The 20,085-nt window shown below is 45.3% G+C and overlaps 1 protein-coding gene across 1 annotated transcript in view; it reads right to left on the minus strand.

The window, feature by feature from the left end:
* Positions 1-14,466: 14,466 nt before the first annotated feature.
* The window catches only part of LOC141124121 (vomeronasal type-2 receptor 26-like), a 48,182-nt gene continuing 42,563 nt past the window's right edge, over positions 14,467-20,085 (minus strand). Inside the window, exon 10 of the mRNA XM_073612199.1 lies at positions 14,467-15,537. Within this exon, the coding sequence (XP_073468300.1) occupies positions 14,630-15,537 (908 nt within the window). The 3' untranslated portion in view covers positions 14,467-14,629. The remainder of the gene's footprint in view (positions 15,538-20,085) is intronic.

A 20,085-nucleotide genomic window follows, 5' to 3' on the forward strand; every position in this document is an offset into this window, starting at 1 on the left:
ATAAAAATGACATAAATCTATCCCCTATTTTGTAGACGCTATAACTTTTGTGCAAACCAATCAATATACAGTATATGTATATATTTCAAATTTTTTTATCAAGTTGTCTTAAAAGTCCCATGTGATTGGGGGGTACCCTTTCTTTGCACATATTACTCTTGGGGATGTCGGCAACAGATCGGTCCCTTTAAGTGAAACCTCCCCTCTCACTTAGTAAAGTTGGAGCTGTAGTAGGGAGCAAGAGTAGCATGAGCCGATGCATCCTCTGTAGTGCCGGCTCTTGTCCCATGAGGAGTGATACCAACTGCACTCCACCTCTTATTATCCCAGCTAGCGGTCTCCAGAGAGGTGCCAGCAACAGGTAAGAAGAGACCTTCAGGTCAGTGTGAAGCATTACACCGGACACAATAGTATAGGGCTGCTTTCACACTGATGGCCTGTGGTTTACGCACACCGGGGGTGCAGTGCGGTGTACCTGTCTGCAGCTCTCCATGCAGGAGTTTTGGTGCACTTTCAGAAATTGCACCACACCTGCCGCATATAATAGAAGTCTATGGCAAAGCACACCTAACCCAGGAAAGTCGCACATAAACTGCGCTGCACCTGTGGTGCAGGTAAACCGCAGCACATCAGTGTGAAAGCAGCCCTATAAGGGGATCAGAACAGTAAGGGTTCATTTACATTTGCAGTTTGGGGGGTGGTAAAACTCCACAGTAAAGATGTGTTTTTATCAGCTTTGCCCCAAACTCACCCCCTGTAGCTGCAGTGGCCAGGGTAGGGCCTGTAGCTGCAGTGGCCAGGGTAGGGTTGCCACCTCATCCCTTTAAACCCGAACATGTGGGCGTGGTCTCGGCATGGAGGAGTGAAGCCGTGTTTTTCAGAGGGCTCCCGGTCCGCGGCTCATTCACAGCCTACCTGCACAGAAAGACCTGAAATTTCGGCTTCTCAGCATCCCCACGCTACCGGAGAAGATTGCCACGCCGTGCTACCAAAGCAGGGACACAGATGGAGAGATTCCTGGTGCCAAAACAGCTGGCGGCTTCCACACCGGACTTTTCCAAGATGGCGCCGCGCCCAGACATGAGAGAGGAGCATGGAGCACCAGCGGGAGGAGGAGGAGGACATGACCAGGGTAACGACATGCTGCCATTCTCCCCTAATAGTGATCTCTCCCCCTGCCTCCCCCGTTCACTATCCCTTGCATCTCTGGCAAGCCCAGGGGGAGAGCCCAGCTGCTCTCCGCAGTGGGAATTACAAGACAACCAGTGCTCTCAGCCACAGAGCTTAACCCCTGGTGTGCCTCTGCCCATTATACTACAGGACTCCATGAGCTCTGCCCCCCTGACTCTGCCTCCACATGTGCCCCCACCTATGCTTCCTGGAGAGCAGTCTCTATGGACTCTACTACAAAAGCTGCCCACTAGAGATGATCTAGACTCTGTAGCACTCAGAATGGAAGCAGCTTTACGAATAGAGATTGCTGGAATTAAGCAATCTGTAACAGAGGTCACCACACGGGTCACTTCTATAGAGAAGGACACTGCAACCCTGCACCAGGGCTTTACAGAGTTAAATGACACAAGAGAGGAGATGGCAGACAAAATCGCACAGTTACACCTGTTGCTAGATGACCAGGAAAACCGCAGCCGTAGGCGTCACATAAGGATCCGCAGTTTGCCAGAAGCAAGGCAGCAAGCGGACCTAAAGATGACGGTGACTGCGCTATTTAACGAATGTTTAGAGCGCCCGACGGACACACCTATCGCCATAGACAGGGTCCACAGAACCCTTGGCCCCAGAAACAATGCAGAAGACAGACCTAGAGATGTTCTTTGCTGCCTGCATAACTATTCTATCAAAGAGGACATCCTCCAAAGAGCCTGGCGCAGAGGACAAATTGACTTTGATGGAGCCCAGATATCCCTCCTGCCAGACGTTTCCCGCAGGACTCTACAGATGCGCCGCTGCATGAAGCCTCTGCTAGAGAAATTTAGTGAACAAGGAATCACCTACAAGTGGGGCCATCCTTTTCATCTAATTGCAAGGAAGGGAGGTCGCACATATACCCTCCGACACCCTAGAGAGGTCCCCACCTTCCTCAATACCCTCGGGCTACCTTCGATGTCACTACCTAATTGGTTGTCGTTTGTCCTGCCCCCCACTACTAACGTACCGGCAGTGAACCCTTCGGGCAGACCTCAAAGGCCTCGACGCAATCACCGATCACAACGCAGAAGACCGCTGGCCCCTCAGGACAACGAACCTTGAATCCATAGAGATAAGTTGCTATTAAGCCTGAACATGGCCACTTACTTTTCTTTTGTTGTCTCCTTTTGTTTGCAAGCACTCCCTGCCCTTGTCTGGTTGGTACACTACCTCCTCTTTTTGATCGGAGGAGTGTTTTTTTTTTTTTTTCTTTGGCCTATTGGGATTGACTTCCTTACCTCACCGGCCTGATGGTCTCATAGAGACACGTCAAGTTTCCAGTATTTTGGATAGTTGTCTCTTGACCAGGAGCAGAGGGAAAGTATACAGTCTGGTACACGGGTCCCACACCTGGGATCACCCCCGAGAAGACACTTGTACAACTGACAATACTGTTATTACTTAGGGATAACGGACTCTATGTATAGTTGTTCAGCAATCACTCATTAGTTGGGCCCATACTTCCCCCCTCTCCACCCCCTTTTTTTTTTTTTTCCTCTCTCTCCCCCCATCTTGTACCGCACTACAAGACACAGAAATAGATACACATAGTTCACACTGTCTAAAGGTATTGATGCTTACCACTGCAATGTGTCTAATGTTTATAATAAGACTCAGGGGGGCTAGTTGGTAACAATAGTGGAAACTCTAATAACATCCTGAGATGAGTATCTGTCTAGAGATGTAATTATCCTATTGATGGTCCCCTGCTACCCCTCCCTCCCCTCCCAACCTCCCCCCACATTGACCCTCCTCTTCCCTCTTCCCACCCCCTCCCTTGCCCACCCCCCACCCCCCCTCTTCCTTTTTTTTTTTTTTTCCTGGCCAACTACCCTATCTTGGGATTTAAAGATTGCTCTGGATAGAAATTGACCCTTACAGATATGTTGGGTAAGGGGCTGTGGATCGTTCTCAATTGATGTAGATTCAGTGGAATTAGCGGTCTCTATAGCAGACAGAGCTGATAACAAGAGACCAGAAATTGATATAGATATCTCATTTAAGCTACTACTTAATGTCTTATTTCTGCCGGTTATAATGTTAAGACGGGTTATGTTGAACTGAATATCACAAGGTTATACATTATGGGTTTTTAAGGAGCAATCTTATTTCAAAGAAGCCTAATGTAATAATGCGGTTCCTGACAGGACCGCTCCTATTGAGAAGTGGGCTGGTGGGGGGCTCGCGTTCCGGGGGCCCGACCTCTGAAGTGCCTTACCTTTTCCCTCACTAGGCCCTAGCTGCCCAAATAGGCAGTAGTCCTCCGATTGGAGATTTAGTTTGTTCTTACTTCTCCCTTCTTGCTCTCCTTATTTCTCGTTTCTTACCCTTATCTGTATCTTTCCCCACCTACTCTCTATAATTCTCTCACGCTAAGCGGTTTCTCTCCTCCCCCCCTCTCCCCCATAGCTTCAGTTTCTGGCGAGGTCTGAAGACCCGGCCCCGCTCTATCAAACATGACTCTGAAGTTGGTGTCCTGGAACGTGAAGGGCTTAAATGCTCCAGAGAAGTGTTCCAGTTGCCTCTTGGATCTCTGGAGGCAGAGACCCCAGATAGTGTTTTTACAAGAGACCCATTTTCGAGCGGATTGTATCCCCAAACTCTACAGTAAGCATTTCCCAATAGTGTACCACAGTACTTCACCCTCCTCGAAATCTAGAGGAACAAGTATCCTCCTGGCTAAAAATTTGCCTTGGCAGCTGGGGGACCTCCACGCTGATCCTGAAGGTAGATACCTTTTTGTCAAGGGTACTATTCAGTCACAGACATTCACATTCGCAAACCTGTACTTACCAAATGTGGACCAACTGCCGGTACTTGAATCATACCTGGACGCCCTGGCCTCCTTCACAGAGGGAACACTAGTGCTAGGGGGAGACCTTAATCTTACCATCGATCCCCGTAAAGACACATCGTCAGGATCTTCGGCCCTATCTTTGCGATACCGAAAACAAATCAGGGACCTGTTGCATTCTTATCGCTTAGTTGACATATGGCGGATTCTTCATCCGCAGGAGAGAGACTACACCTTTTTCTCGGCTGTCCATAACTCATACTCCAGGATTGACCTCTTCCTAGTCTCCCACGCTACGATTCCACTTGTCTGGGGGGCACAGATTGGGCACATTGCGCTCTCAGACCATGCTCTGATCTCTTTGACCCTAAATTTACAACGCCCGGCTCCCAAGGTAGCCACCTGGCGCCTAAACGAATCTCTTATTCAAGATCCTGAGGTGAGAGCAGACATTTTGAGAGAACTGAATCTCTTTTTTGAGAGTAACAAACATTCGGTCCCCAACCCTCTAACTACCTGGGCAGCACATAAATGTTATATAAGAGGAATATTCATTAAACATGGTCACAGACTCAAAGTAGCAAGAGAAAAAACGCTATCTGAGTTACTAGTAAAACTACATGATTGTGAAAAACGTCACAAAAATCACCCAGACAGGGCCACAGAGGCATAAGTAACCAGGCTTCGAGAGCAAATCAGAGAACATTCTCTGTTTCAGGCTAAGAATAATCTCTTGAGGTTACGTAGAACCTTTTATGAGTTCGGGGATAAGTGCAGCAGATCATTAGCAAACGCCATATGGACCCAACGTAATCTTTCCTAGATCACTGCATTATCTTCCTCTACAGGATCAAAAATTCACGACTCCGCAGAAATGGCTGAATCTTTCAGGGTATTTTATGAAGCCCTGTACAATTTACATTCTTCTCCCTCGGGGGAGCGGAACCAGAATAGTTTAGAAGCTATAGAAACGTATCTGGCAGCTGCGAAACTACCTTCCCTCAATGAGGAAGAGATAGATTTGCTCTCACAGCCTATTACCGCAGATGAGCTCACAAAAGCACTAGCCAACACCCCGACAGGGAAAGCACCCGGCCCCGATGGGTTCACCATCACCTATTATAAAACTTTCCAAACTCAACTGGCAGCTCACTTCGTTACTGCCTTCAACGCCATACTAGATAACCACGCCATACCTACAGATATCCTGCAAGCCAGCATATCTGTCATCCCCAAACCGGAGAAAGACCCGCTGCTCTGCGCAAGTTACAGGCCTATCTCCCTTCTTAATTGTGATCTGAAGTTATTCACAAAAATTCTGGCTGAGCGTATGGGCTCTGTCCTCCAACGCATAATCCCTCTAGACCAAGCAGGTTTCATCCGTAACAGGGAGGCTCGAGACAACACTATCAGGACGATAAACGTGGTGGCTAGAGCTAAACGCCTCAACATCCCATTCATTTTGTTGTCCCCTTCAAGATAAGCAAAGGTACGAGGCAGGGATGTCCACTTTCCCCGCTCCTTTTTATAATTTCATTAGAGCCCCTATTACAACATATAAGGATTAACCAGGACATCAAGGGAATCCTAACGAGCACTTATCACCATAAAATTGCCGCATACGCGGACGACCTGTTGTTCTACATCTCAGACCCCCACACGACTCTTCCAAACTTACTATCGGCAATACATAAATACGGGAAATTTTCGGACTTCAAAATCAACCTCCAAAAGTCGGAGGCGCTAAACATCACTCTTACCCCTAGTTCCAGGGCCGCCATAAGTAGCAATTTCCCCTTTCGGTGGTCTCCCCAGGCCATTAAATATCTAGACACAAAAATTCCCGCTGATATACACCTCATCTATCAACTCAACTTTCAACCACTCCTGAGCGTTTTCTCCTCAGATTTAGACAGGTGGAGGGGCTTGGCGGTGTCCTGGTTCGGTAGATGCAATGTTTTAAAAATGAACATCATGCCGAGACTGCTCTACCTCCTTCAGGCATTGCCTGTTAGGATACCACAGGACTTCTTCCGTAAGATACGCTCAATATTTGTTAGATATGTCTGGCAGGGCAGACCACCGAGGCTCAAGAGATCCCTATTGCAGAGACCAAAATTGAGAGGAGGCGTTGGCCTCCCTGACCCAGCTCTATATTACACAGCAGTCCACATGAACAGAGTAGTAGGCATAAGCTGTGGATTGGGTTAGAACAGGAAACAATCACTTTTCCCATTGAAGGTTTACCATGGAGTGGAACTCACCCTTCCAGATTCCCACCTTCCCACCCATTGCTGGAACCTACTTTGGAAGAACTCCGTAGATACTTCCAACTGGCAGAGACACCTAATTTTCCTTCCCCAATGACAATCCGGATTTCCACCCAGGCCTCTCCGATAGGTCCTTTCGGCTCCACTTGGACCGGAGACTAGTTAGGGCCTCCTCTTTTTGTGGGCCTCTGGAATGGAAGGACCCTTCTAACATCTACCCTAATTTCAACTCCTCCATACTGGGCAGATGGAGGATACTGCAACTGTCACACTTTCTCAGATCTCTTCCGGAGGTCAGCGGTTTCTGTAGACAACCCACATCCTTTGAGGAACTGTGCATGGGCGAGGAGCCAATTCGGAAATCTCTTTCTCAATCTTACAATATTTTACTGACTCATACGTCCCAACAGGATCCCGCGTACCTAGTGAAGTGGGAGAGAGATTTGAACACCACGTTTACAGAAGACCAAAAGACCTGAATCCTCTTCTTTGCACATAAATCCTCTTTATGTAGCAAATACCAAGAAATTACCTTCAAAATTCTGACACGATGGTACAGGACACCTTCGGTGTTAGCATCCATTTTCCCGGGGCAGAGTCCCCTATGTTGGAGATGTGGCACACAAAATGGCACGTTAATCCACATCTTCTGGGAATGTTCGGCCTTGACTCCTTTCTGGAGACAGGTTTTAGGAATCATTCACAAACTCACTGATGTGGATCTTCAGAACAACCCAGCGGCAGTACTCCTGAATCTGACTCCGATGTCTAGTAAGCGGTACCGCAAATCTTTGCTGAAACACCTGTTGAACGCTGCTAGGGCGTGTATTCCCAGCATGTGGAAGCAGCAGTCCCCTCCAACAGTGACACAATGGTTTGGCAGGGTCTGTGATATTCAGCGAATGGAGAGCCTCACAGCTGCTCTTAGAGAAAAAGAGGAGGAACATGGCACCCGTTGGACACATTGGGATATGTTCCACTTTTCAGACGAATACAACTCTTACACATAGGTACCCGGTTTCTGGGTACTCCGGGACCACGGGTCGTCGACCTCGCCAGAATCCGACACCCACCCCTCTTTCCTTCATACTTTTCTATATCTGTTTCCCCTAATTCCTGTTGCTTTCTTCCCTCTTTGGCACCACTGGTGTCCTTTCTCTCTTTTTCCCCACCAGTAGGGGGGAGGGGGAGAGAAAAAACAAAAAATAACTCCAGATTGCAGTATCCCATTTTGGTACCACTCCTATGCTTGTAGGAATGGGCGCCATAATTTTTACATAAGGCAATACATAGTATTAATTCACCATAGGAAAGCAGAGCGCTATTTAGGCCAGAGGGATAGACTAGCGCTACCCCTCGGGAAGGCATTACATTAGATTGTCAGAGCACCCTCGTTCGAATTACGCATAGTTTATGTCTACTACTTAATCTCGGATAGAGGGCATTTTCCTCAGTACAGAGGAATAAATCAAACTGGAACCATCAACCTACGACTACTTGAATCAATAGCACATTTCAAAGGAACCTTGCTTGCTGTTAAACCATTACATAATTGAATTTCTTTTATTTCTTGTGTGTGAAAAATACTAACAGAAGCAGACAAACTGTTATATTGTATTGTTTATTTATATGTATTATCTGCACTCCTTAAATAAAAATTAAAAAAAAAAAAAAAAACCCGAACATGTATTAATTACACAGGTTCTGTGGCTGGTTAAGGTGGTAATTAAACTCACTTGGTGCTTTACCTGCATTATTTTAGCCTCAGAACCTGTGTAACTAATACGTGTTCAGGTTTAAAGGGATGAGGTGACAACCCTAGGCCAAGGGTGTACACATGTCGCAGCCACAGCAAGAGTTATACGCCCCCTCATGGTTGGTGGGTGTAGCACCTGCCAAGCATGAGCCATTCAAGTAAATGAGGCTACTCTGCAAGTGCCCTGCCCCTTGTGAAGTACAGCAAACAAGGGGTTAAAGCAGGCAGCGTTGTGTTGCTTTCTCAAGACTAGGGATGGGCCGAACTAACCCCTGTTCGGTTTGCACCAGAACTTCTGAACACCGCGAAAGTTCGGACCCGAATAACGAACCCCATTAAAGTCAATGGGACCCGAACATCAAAAATCAAAAGTGCCCATTTTTAATGCTTATATGCAAGTAATTGGGCATACAATGGGTATAGGGGTCCGGGTCCTGCCCTGGGGGACATGTATCAATAAACAAAAGTTTGTAAAAAACTTCATTTTTAAATGAGCAGTGATTTTTTTATTTTTAAAGTGAAAGCCTAAAAATGAAAAAATCCTTCCAATATAGTGCCTGGGGGTCCCCTTAGTCTACCTGTAAAGTGGCAGATCTGTACCATGTCTAGAATCTGCTGCAGCAATAATTGCATTTATAAAGCCCAAAAAATTGTAACTTTTCCTGCAAGCTGCCTTTATTTTGCTCAGCAACAGCTGGGGAGCCACTGTGTATGATGAGGCCACAATGTAGTGCACTGGTAACAAGATTAGAGATTTTTGTGGATACATTCTGGTGTCACTTTGACTTTGGATAGAAGTAACGGGTGCGTAAAAATTGGTCTTCGGATGTCGGTGGCGCCTTCCCACCGTAACCCTGGAGAGGTACTCTTGATGAAAGCAAGAGTTGGCCTTGCTGTAAAAAACTGCAATGATATGCACCCGTCAAACAGGTGCAGAAAAATTGGTCTTTGGGTGTTAATTGTGCCCATGAAACCTATACCAAAAGCAAAAATATAAATATACCAAAAGCAAGTGGCTGACGCTGTGGTCAAATAACTCAGCTGACTCCTCAATGGCTGATGTTAGGGCTATGGCAGGAATAGATGTGGACAAGGAGGCAGGTTTATCCACTCTGGCAACTGCAGGGGACTGCACACTTGTCTCTGCTTGTGTGACAGAGGATGAGGAGGATGAGGAAGGTTTAGTAAGCCAGTCCACCACCTCCTCTGCTTGCTGTGGCTGGATAGCACGGGCAAACTCACTAAACAGAGGAAATTACGTCCTGCCTGAGGACTGACCACCACGTTCAACTTTGCCTGTGGACACATTTGTTGCTGGCCCCCTTACAGTGCCAAGGGAACGTTTGCCTCTCCTTGTTGCCCCCCCCAGACATTATTGGGAGGGAGGGGGCGGTGCTTATAAGCAAATGTAAAGAAGAAGTTGAAATCTGTACGTAGATGCACTTTAATCAATGTAAAGAGGTGTTTGGTGCACTTTAATTTGAGTACTCACACTACACAGACACACTCCACAGATACAATATAATATACTGCAATATAATGTGCCAAACGTACAGTGACGCACAGAACTATATGGCGGTAAACTGGCAGTAACGCGAGCAAAACTATATGGCGTTAAACTGGCAGTAACGCAAGCAAAACTATATGGCGGTAAACTGGCAGTAATGCACACAGAACTATATGGCATTAAACTGACAGTAACGCACACAGAACTATATGACATTAAACTAGCAACAACGCACACATAAGTAAATGGCGTTAAACTGGCAGTTATGCAATCAAATAGACCATCACTACACTGACGCTATCTGAACTGTCCCTACTCTAGCTATACACTAATGTAAAGATTACTGACACAGTCTCACTACACTACAGTGAAACTATCTGAGCTGTCCCTACTCTAGCTGCACACTATACAAAGCTTAATGATGGTCCTCCTCACTACAATCACACTATCTCTAGACTGACACTAAACTAATATTCTACACTGACAATTGAAGCAAAATAGCACAGTATAGCACACTAACTAACTAATAGCACTGAACAAAGCCCTGTTCTATCTCTCTCCACACCAAAATTTCACTGAAAATGGCTGCCATTGAAAGAATACTTTTATACTGTGGGGCGGGAATGAGCCATGATTGGATAAAGTCATGAGGACAGTGCCCAATCATGTCCAATCATGTGCCCTGTTTGGCTGAAGCTTTCACTGCTTCAGCCAATCAGGGCTTGCAATGCACTGTTCAAAGCCACAATGCATTGTGGTCGGTTCGGGGGGGCGAACAAGCAATTGAACAACCCATTTGTTCGGATGTTCGCCGAACGCCCGAACAGCGAAATTTTGGCCTGAACTTATGCTCGGGCCAAACCGTTCGCCCATCCCTACTCAAGAACTGCTTTAACCCCTGGGACCCCACAGAAGCATGCAGTTGTGGGAGCGCTTGAAGAGCGGCCCCATTTACTCGAATAGGTCATGATTGGCAGGCGGTATCACCCACCAAAAGCAACAGGGAGCTTAATTCCTGCTGCTGCTGCATGTGTACACTTTTGGCTGCCCCTCAGCAGCTAAAGGGGATAGGGATGGGGGGCGGTAAAACCACAACTCAACTGCAGAGAAACCAGCGCCCCCCCCCAACTTTATGTGTGAATGAGTCCCAAGGGTTCTGCTGCAAAATGCAACTAAGAGTCATTCACAAGTGCAGAAGACACTGCTGCCCCTCTGAAAGCGATATGTTGTCTCCTCACCACCTGATTTAAGCCCATTATTGCCATGCAATGCAAGCTATTGTGAAGCGGTAGCATGGCAATTTAAGGTTTAAATCAGGTGTGATGAGACGACACGGTGGGACACTGTTCCCGATGGTCTTTGACCTCTCCCACTTTATTCAGATAGATCTCCACCTCTTTAAGGTTGCCTACCCCTGGACTGGGGTGATGCAGGACAAAAATATATGCTCTAAGATTCTCCTGTGGGTTCCACATCTCTAGCATCTGTTGGAGACATCTGGATAGATGAGACTTAATTTATCCTGGAGTGTAGTACCAGTCCCAGTATCAAAGTGCAGTACATATATTTTTATTGTAGATATGTTCATAATACAAAAAAGTAAAATATTACTTAGAAGGATAAAAGAATACATTTTCATGTCTCTAAATTATTGTACACCCTACTGTGAAGACCTCTTTGAAGGATCTTGTAGACAGGCAGAAATGGGATTCTTGTACTTATACACTGCATGGCCCGGAGGTAACATTTAAAGCTCCTCTTCTGTAGAATTGTAATGATGCAGAGAAGTGATGGGTCTACCTCACACTGGCTCGGAAGGGGAAGTAGCAGAATGAGAGGCTTTAAAGACTATGTGTGATCTGCTCGATGGATTATTTCTATCTCAGGTTGTGACAGACTCAACTGGGACAGCGGCTTTTGGAGGGAACTAGGGGCTTGCCTCCTATCCACTGATTATGGCCCATGGAGGAGACCAGGGATTTTGTCTGCTTCTCCTGGTCAGAGCATGGTAAAGAGCTCTGTTCAGCCTCTGATCCCATGGAGAGAGCACTTCGTTCTCTAATGATGGACCACAATGTGATGAACGCTGAGAGCGAGGCTTGGATTAATTCTCTGAATAAGGGCAATATTCCCTTCTAGAGTGGATGGAAAGATGTAATATTAATCTTGTACAGGTTGACCACTTCCCGCCCGGCCTATAGCAGAATGATGGCCAGGAAGTGGTTCATTTATCCTGACTGGACATCATATGACATCCAGGATAACGGGGGGGCATGCGCCCGTGGAGGCACACATCTCAGCGATCGTTGTGCCAGTCTGACACACCGCATCTCCGACCTAGGTAAAGAGACTCTGACTCTTTACCACGTGATCAGTCATGTCCAATCGCGGTTGATCACGATGTAAACAGGAAGAGCAGTTTATCTTCTTTTCCTCAGTCGCGTCTGACAGACATGAGTAGAGGAGAGCGATTGGCTGTTCTCCTGAGAGGGGGGGTCTGCGCTGAGTGTTTATCAGTGCAGCCCCCCTCGGATGCCTGACCAGGACCACCAGGATGCCTCCAGAACCACCAGGGATAGTCACCGCACAGGACCACCAGGTATGCCATCCTAGACCACAAGGGATATGCCAATCAGCTGCCAGGCAGCTGCCAATCAGTGCCCAGGCAGGCCAATAAAAAATTCCTGCCAGTGCAGGAATAAAAAATTCCTGCCAGTGCCACCAGTGATGCCTATCAGTGAAATCTATCAGTGCCAGCCATCAGTGCCCATCAGTGCCGCCTTTCAGTGCCCATAAGTGCAACCTATAAATGCCCATCAGTGCCCAGCAGTGCCGTCTATCAGTGCCACCCATAAGTACCCATTAGTGCAGCCTTTCAGTGTCCATCAGTGCCCACCAGTGCCACCTATGAGTGCCCATCAGTGCCTCCTATCAATGCTCATCGGTGCTGCATATCAGTGGCCATTAGTACCGCCTATCAGTGCATAGTGTCACTGTCCATCAGTGCCATCTCATTGGTGCCACCTCATAAGTGCCTCCTTATCAGTGCCCATCATTGCAGCTTATCAGTGCCCATCAGTGAAGGAGAAAACTTACTTATTCACTCAATTTTATAACAAAAACAAAGAAAAACTTTTTTTTTTCAAAATTTTCGGGTTTTTTTATTCGTTGAGCAAAAAATAAAAAACGCAGAGGTGATCAAATACCTCCAAAAGAAAGCTCTATTTGTGGGAAAAAATTATAAAAATTTAGTTTGGGTACATGTCGCATGACCGCGCAATTGTCGTTTAAAAAGTGACAGTGCTGAAAGCTGAAAATTGGCCTGGGCAGGAAGGTGCGAAAGTGCCCGGTATTGAAGTGGTTGATGGTCAGGGGAAATGCGGTGGCCCTCCTGCAGACTGGGGTGGAGAGGCTTCTTCATTTAGGACAGAACTATTTATCAACAATATCCCTCAAGAGATCCATGAAGATAAATGAATTCCACCTTTTCAGACATTGTATGAGTTTGTCTCATAGACTGTTGTAGACTGGTGCCAGACAGTCTGAGGTGGGGTGGGATCATTTATTAACCAAAGCATTGTCTAGGTGACTAGTTGTTCATTAGGTAACTGTTTAATTAGATTGCTGTTCATGTTATGTGTTTATTGTTAAGTGTGTCTCTCCCATTGTGTGCCTCCTAGGTATAAATTCCCATTAATAATTGAGTCACCTATTGTTTCTGACTCCTCATCTCTTGGAGACGGGATTCATATTGTGTCCACTTGACTTCGTTATCTAAATCATTGTGGGTTGTTTATGTGTTTATGCCTATGATAATGTGTAATGTACTTTGTGTATTCAGGGCTGTAGACTGGTGCAGAACGGTCTGGGTGGGCACTGAGTCACCTAGGCGTGTCTAGTTGGCTAGTTGTTTAATTGGCATAAGGTTTATGTTGGCTGTTCCTTAGCTGTGCTAATTATATACCTGTTTACATTTTGCATTGTTAGGGAAATGTGAGCTATGTGAATTTTCAAAAAAGAATTCCAGTTTGCACCTAAGCTAGTGTCGTCTAGTCCTTGGGTGCTCAGCTATAATACCTGGTTCCTGGGTGAAGTCGGGAGGAAGTTGTAGACAATGTAAGACCTCGTTATCTAACATCAAGCATTGTTGTAGACGATGCTTGAAGGAGGCACCCAAGTTGGGTCACACAGGGGTCACCAGAAAATACATAGTAATTGCTTAATATGCATCCCACCTATGACACACGCATGAGATCTGTTTTAAAGCTCAACCCCGGTCACAACATAACCCAAAAAAAAAAATGACACTGCAATGGACCCCTCTACACCACAGGGGTTAAATGATCTTTAAGTCTAGGGCTTTAGGAATACACTTTAATCTCTATGATGATGCCAAGGGACTACTCACAGCCCGGAGCTTCAGAGAAAAGAGAGGAACCCTGGAGCCTGCATGAGCGAGGAGTAAGGTAAGTAATACAGCCCCTTACTCAAACCCCTAAACTTAATGAGCATTTTACTCTTGAAGTGCGGGCAGGAGGGGCTCTGCAGTATGACTTTAAGAATAAAGTTGATGGGATCTTCCATAAAACATGTCTATGAAAACCGCTGTATGGGGTTCATTTACTAAAGCCAAAAAGACTGTTCACTTAGTATAGGAAGTTGCATTTTGGACACTTTTGGGTGAGATTTTTTTTTTTTTCCCCCTGAGCTTAGTAAATGAGGTGAAGCTCTGCTGGCTTCCGTCATCCATCATGTTCAAGTAAAAATGCTGTTTTTTTAAAAAAAAATCTCCTTACATATGACTAGATTTTCTTTGCACGGTAAAACTTACCCTCATTCACTAAGCTCAGGGGAAAATGTCCTTGCACACTGAAACTTCCCTTTCGAAGCGAACAGCCCATTTACCCTTTAGCGTTAAGAGAGAGCAGGGCAGACGTTCATCTTCGAAGATCCCAGAGGCTCCATAAGGGGTTGTTTTCAAGACTAACAAATGTGATTTTCATCTTTGTTATGTCACATACACTTCATAGTCCATCTATTCTTCACACTATCTACCAGTCAACATAACTTTGTTCTATATGGCTTCTAAAAAGAATTTATAATCTGACCCTAGCAAACATATGTTTTCTTGTATTTCTCTCAGGTTTTATGATAATTATATAACATTTAGGGAAAAATATACAGCCTAATATTCCGGCACTGGAAGCCAGTATGGCGAATACCTCCACAGCCACCATGTATTTCCCTTTGGTGCTCAGATAGGCCGGGATCATGGCAATCCAGACACTGCAGAACACCAGCATGCTGAAGGTGATGTACTTGGCCTCATTAAAACTGTCCGGTAATGTCCTCACCATGAAAGCCAGAACAAAACTCACAGCTGCCAGAAACCCCATATAACCCAACATAGAGTAGAACCCGATAACTGACCCTTCATTACACTGAATGATGATCTTCCCAGGATAGGAGTGCATGTCATACTCTTGGTAGGGAGGGGACACTGACAGCCAAATAACACAGATCAGAACTTGGACAGAGGAACAGGTTATGACAACAGAATTAGACAACTTATCTCCCACCCACTTCCTCCAGTAGCTGCCGGGTTTGGAGGCTTTGAAGGCAGTGCAGACTGTGATAGTCTTGGCCAGAACAGAAGAGACAGCGATGGAGAAGAAGACCCCAAATGATACTTGTCTCAGCATGCAGGTTATATCCACAGGACGCCCGAGGAAGAAGTAGACACAGAGGAAGCTCAGCAGGATGGAGGTCAGGAGGATGAAGCTCACAGTCCGGTTATTGGCTTTCACAACTGGAGTGTCTCGGAGTAGAATAAACAACGTCAGTATATGGAGAGTTGCAGCAGAACATAATATAGAGATAACATGAAAGGCTTGAGTCATGGTGTCCGTCTCGTAGGAGAGATAGTCGTATGTTTTGGGAATACAGGACATTTTTCTCTTATCCGGCCACTTATCATCAGGACATTTGTAGCAGGTGGCACTGTCTGTGGGGGGAAAAAAAGGGCAAACATACAAATTTTTTAGTTATAAACTGAATAAAATGATCAATAATGTAGCACATATTAGATACAGTAGTACCTTGGATTACGAGCATAACCCGTTCCCGAAGAATGCTTGAAATCTAAAGCACTTGTTTATCAAAGCGAGTTTCCCCATAGGAATCAATAGAAACTCATATAATTAGTTCCAGTGTCACTGCTAGTGTATGCAGTACCACATGTGGCCAGAGGCGGGAAGGTGTGCCGGAGACACTCGGAGAAGCTCGGAGACACTTGGAGACACTCGGGAACGGAATGTGTTTCTGAGTGTTTCCGAGGGTCTCCGAGTGGCTCCGAGCTTCTGCGAGTGTCTCCGAGCATCACCGGTGCCCCCCCCCCACACCTCTGGCAATGCTCGCAAACTGAGTCAGGATTTAAAAAAAAAAAAAAAGCTTGTATTGTGAAACACGCGTAAACTGCGTTACTCGCAACTCGAGGTTTTACTGTAATTGTTCTTTATTAATAAAATCTTGGTATTAAATTTAACTAGTTCTATGAACGGGTGGCAGATCCAGTCAGGGTGACGGCCTTCCTTCCAGGTTCGGAGCAAGCATGCGCGTGCCCCCCTGCCGACCCGTGCTGTGATTGGGCACAACACAAGTTTGGCAGCTGATTTCAGCCAATAATTTTGGATGAGGTCAGCTGATCGGCTGTGGCCAATCACACACAGAGTTCTATGTTTACAAAAACACAGAATTCTGTGTACAGGGAGCAGCCATCCATCTGTTGTAGATGCTATATATTTCACACAAACCAATTAATATACACTTATTGGAATTTTTCTTCACCAGAGACATGCAGCAGAATACCGTTTGGACTCAATTTATGAAGAAATTTGATTTTATTGGATATGTTTTATAACAGAAAATAGAAGATTTTTTTTTTCTTTTTTTTCGTTTATATCACAAAATATAAAAAAAAAACAGTGGTATCACTAAAAGAAAGCTCTATCTGTGTGAAAAAAAAAAAAATAAAAATTAAAATGTAATTTGGGGTAGTGTGACTGAACCATCCAGCACTCATCTTGGGTACTTCCGTCAAGATACAGCATCCTCCAGTCTTGAACCCGGAACCGGATATTATAGCTGACCATCCAAGACTAGCCGACAATAGCTTAGCTGCAAACCGGAACCCTCTTTATAGACATCTCACACATAATTTATATACCACACAACTTCTGGTATGGTCTGATCACATTACCCCCAACAATACAAACTGTAAACAGGAATATAATTAACATAGCTAAGGAACAGTCAACATACACATAATGATAATTCACATCTAGCAACGAATAGCCGACGGTGATCTAATTAAGCCATAAAGCTAATCAACATAAACACAGATGATCAGACAGGCAGAAACAATAGGTGACTCAATTAACAATGGGAATGCACACATAACAGCTTCAATAGATTATATCAGGAGAGCCCAGTATCAGGTTGCTTTGAGCTGATGGTGATATTAACCACTTAAGGACCGGGCCTATTTTTCAGACTCACAAGCTCATTTTTTTTTTTTTTTTTGCTCAAAAATTACTTAGATCCCCCAAAGATTATATATATATTTTCTTTTTTTCTAACACCCTAGAGAATTAAATTGTGGTCGTTGCAATACTTTCTGTCACACTGTTTTTGTGCAGCGATCTTATAAGCGCACTTTTTTGGGAAAAAAATACACTTTTTTGACTTAGACAGTAAGACAACAGTACAGTTAGCCCAATTTTTTTTAATATTGTGAAAGATAATGTTAAATTGATACCCAACAGGTCACACTTCAAAACTGCACCCGCTCGTGGACTGGCGAAAAACTTTTACCCTTAAAAATCTCCATAGGTGACGTTTACATTTTAAAATTTTTTTTTTAATTTATTTTACTTTTTACTTTTTTTTTTTACATTGTCCTTTAAAAAAAAAAAAACATTGGCTCACTTTTACTTTTATGTAAACGTCCCCTGTAACCAAAAAAAAAAAAGCATGACAGGACCTCTTAAATATGAAATATGCAATAAAAAAAAATGAAATGTAATTTTTTTTTTACAAAAATATTAAAATTCCCCTTTAAGAGCATTGGGCAGAAGTGACGTTTGACGTAAGCGAAGGAGACGACAAATACTGCAGCTGCTGATTTTTATTATTAGGACACTTACCTGTGCAGGGTTCCTGCAATGTCAGCACCCCATACAATTTTCGGATCGGCGCCGTCGCCATTCCTGGTAAGGGAAACTGGCAGTGAACCCTTTCGGCTTCATTACTGCGGTTCCCTACAAAGCATGCTGCCCTTTCTAATTGGCCTGGCAGTGGAGGAAGGAGGAGGGGGCTGAACTTTCGAGGGACGGCGCCGCGGCGCTGTTCTCCGGAAGTGGGGAAGGTGGACCTGTCAAAAACAGATACTCGTTTCCCTCTCCCCCCCCCCCTGAAAGGGGCCAAATGTGGCCCGAATGGGGGGAGGAGACAGATAAGCGGAAGTTCCACTTTTGAGCTTTAACAATCTAAAACAGTCATTGCTGGTTTGGGCATAGAGCCCCTAAATATGTATCTGGTTCCTCCATTCCAGAGTATTTGTGTTTTGGGGAGACATGGACTTGAATCCGAAGCAAGACCACTCAAGACCGCTCCAAGTTTCCCCCTGGCACACACCTTCAAAACAATGGTGTTCCCTTAAAAGCCAGGGCCCATTAGGCAAGAGGCCACCTTGCAGTCCTCTCCAAATGCCTCTGTCCCGGTTGGGTCTGTCACAGGTAGAGTGTTGCATTGACTTTCATTGGTCACTCCAGATTGGCTGGTCTCGGGTTAGGGCAGGTGGCGTTGTTTGGCTAAGAGATGTGGTTTTATAAGGACAAGCAGGGAGGAATCTACAATCCCCATGGAGCACGGCGCTCTGAGAAGAAGAAGTGAAGAACTGTCTGCAGGCTGCACAGGGAGGATTGTGGTCTTTTGGTGCCAGACCAGGGAGAAAGCAAACATCAAGGGAAGAGTACTGAACCACAGGGCCCTCATCCACCAGAGCAGCCCTATCTCTACTTCTGCAGCCTGCCTGGCCAAGCTGGACAGCCAGTCAGCATCAGCACTTGCAGCATTGTCGCCTGAGTTCACTGAGTGTTTTATGCACACACAGCCTTCCAGAGCGGGTTCACTGGTTACCTTCAGGAGGTGGTTCACCTGAGCATGCCCTGCCACCCAATGAGGGGCCCCTCCATTGTTAAAAACCCACTACTAAAGAGCAGGCCTGATGAGAGGGCTCTTAACCCACCAACCATTGCATAGCACAAAACTTTTTGAGACTTCAGTTACTCAGTTTGCCACTGAGGCTCCTCAGGCACCCTTATATATATACTATGACCTACATTACCTACTCTGGATTTCCATAACTGTACTCTGGCCTAGACTTCCTTGTATCTGTTATGCCCTGTACACACGGTCAGATTTTCCAGACAGAAAAAAGTGCGATCGGATTATGTTGTCGGAAATTCCGTTCGTGGGTGGGCTCCATCTGACTTTTTCTGTCGGAATTTTCGACACACAAAGTTTGAGAGCAGGATATAAAAATTTCCGACAACAAAATCCGATCATTTAAATTCCGATCGTGTGTACACAAATCCCACGCACAAAGCGCCACGTGTGCTCAGAATAAATTAAGAGACGAAAGCTATTGGCTACTGCCTCGTTTATAGTCCCGATGCACGCGTTCAGAGCGATGGGATTTTCCGACAACTTTTGTGCAACCGTGTGCATGCAAGACAAGTTTGAGCCAACATCCTTCGGAAAAAATCTGATGGATTTTGTTGTTGGAATGTCCGATCAATGTCCGATCAATGTCCGATCGTGTGTACAGTTCATTACTGTTAAACCTTGCTCAAGTACCTCCTACCAGAACTCTTTAACAAACCTCCACTACCTAAAATTTATGCATCATGAGCTGCTTAGTCACATCATTAGTGCACCACCATACGGGCCTCAACCACGCCGGCAGGAAGCAAATATTTTTTCTTTACTTTTGTTCTTTATTTATTTTTTATGCTGGTGGTCATTCCACTCTACTTACACTGTTTTTCGAGACTTAAACCATAAAGTCACGTTCTCATTTACTTAAAGTCAATTTTTTTTTATCATAGGTGGCCCATTTTGCAGATCTCCTCTGCAATTTCTGTCCTATAGCCAAACAGGAAGTGAGGGGAAATCCCTGTAAATCAGGGGAATTCCTCAGGGGGGGTCCCCAGGTCACAAAAACTAGTGTACCCATTGGAAGATATACCCTCTATTACTTTTATGGGGACAGCTCAAAATGTGGGTAATTTCTCTTACTTTCACTTCTAATGATTACAGTAAAGAGGACCAACAGAGAGGGTGAATCTCCGTAACAGGGGGGGCGGGGTAGTTTGTACTATTCTGCCTCATTTAACCAAATCTTTGCCAATACAAACCATGTTTGCTCAGTCTGGTGTGTTTTTTTTTCAACAGTAGGGGGTGTGTCAGAGTGGTGTGGAGGGAGGCCTGC

The sequence above is a fragment of the Aquarana catesbeiana genome, linkage group LG01 (assembly GCF_042186555.1).
Source record: "Aquarana catesbeiana isolate 2022-GZ linkage group LG01, ASM4218655v1, whole genome shotgun sequence".
NCBI classification, from domain to species: domain Eukaryota; kingdom Metazoa; phylum Chordata; class Amphibia; order Anura; family Ranidae; genus Aquarana; species Aquarana catesbeiana.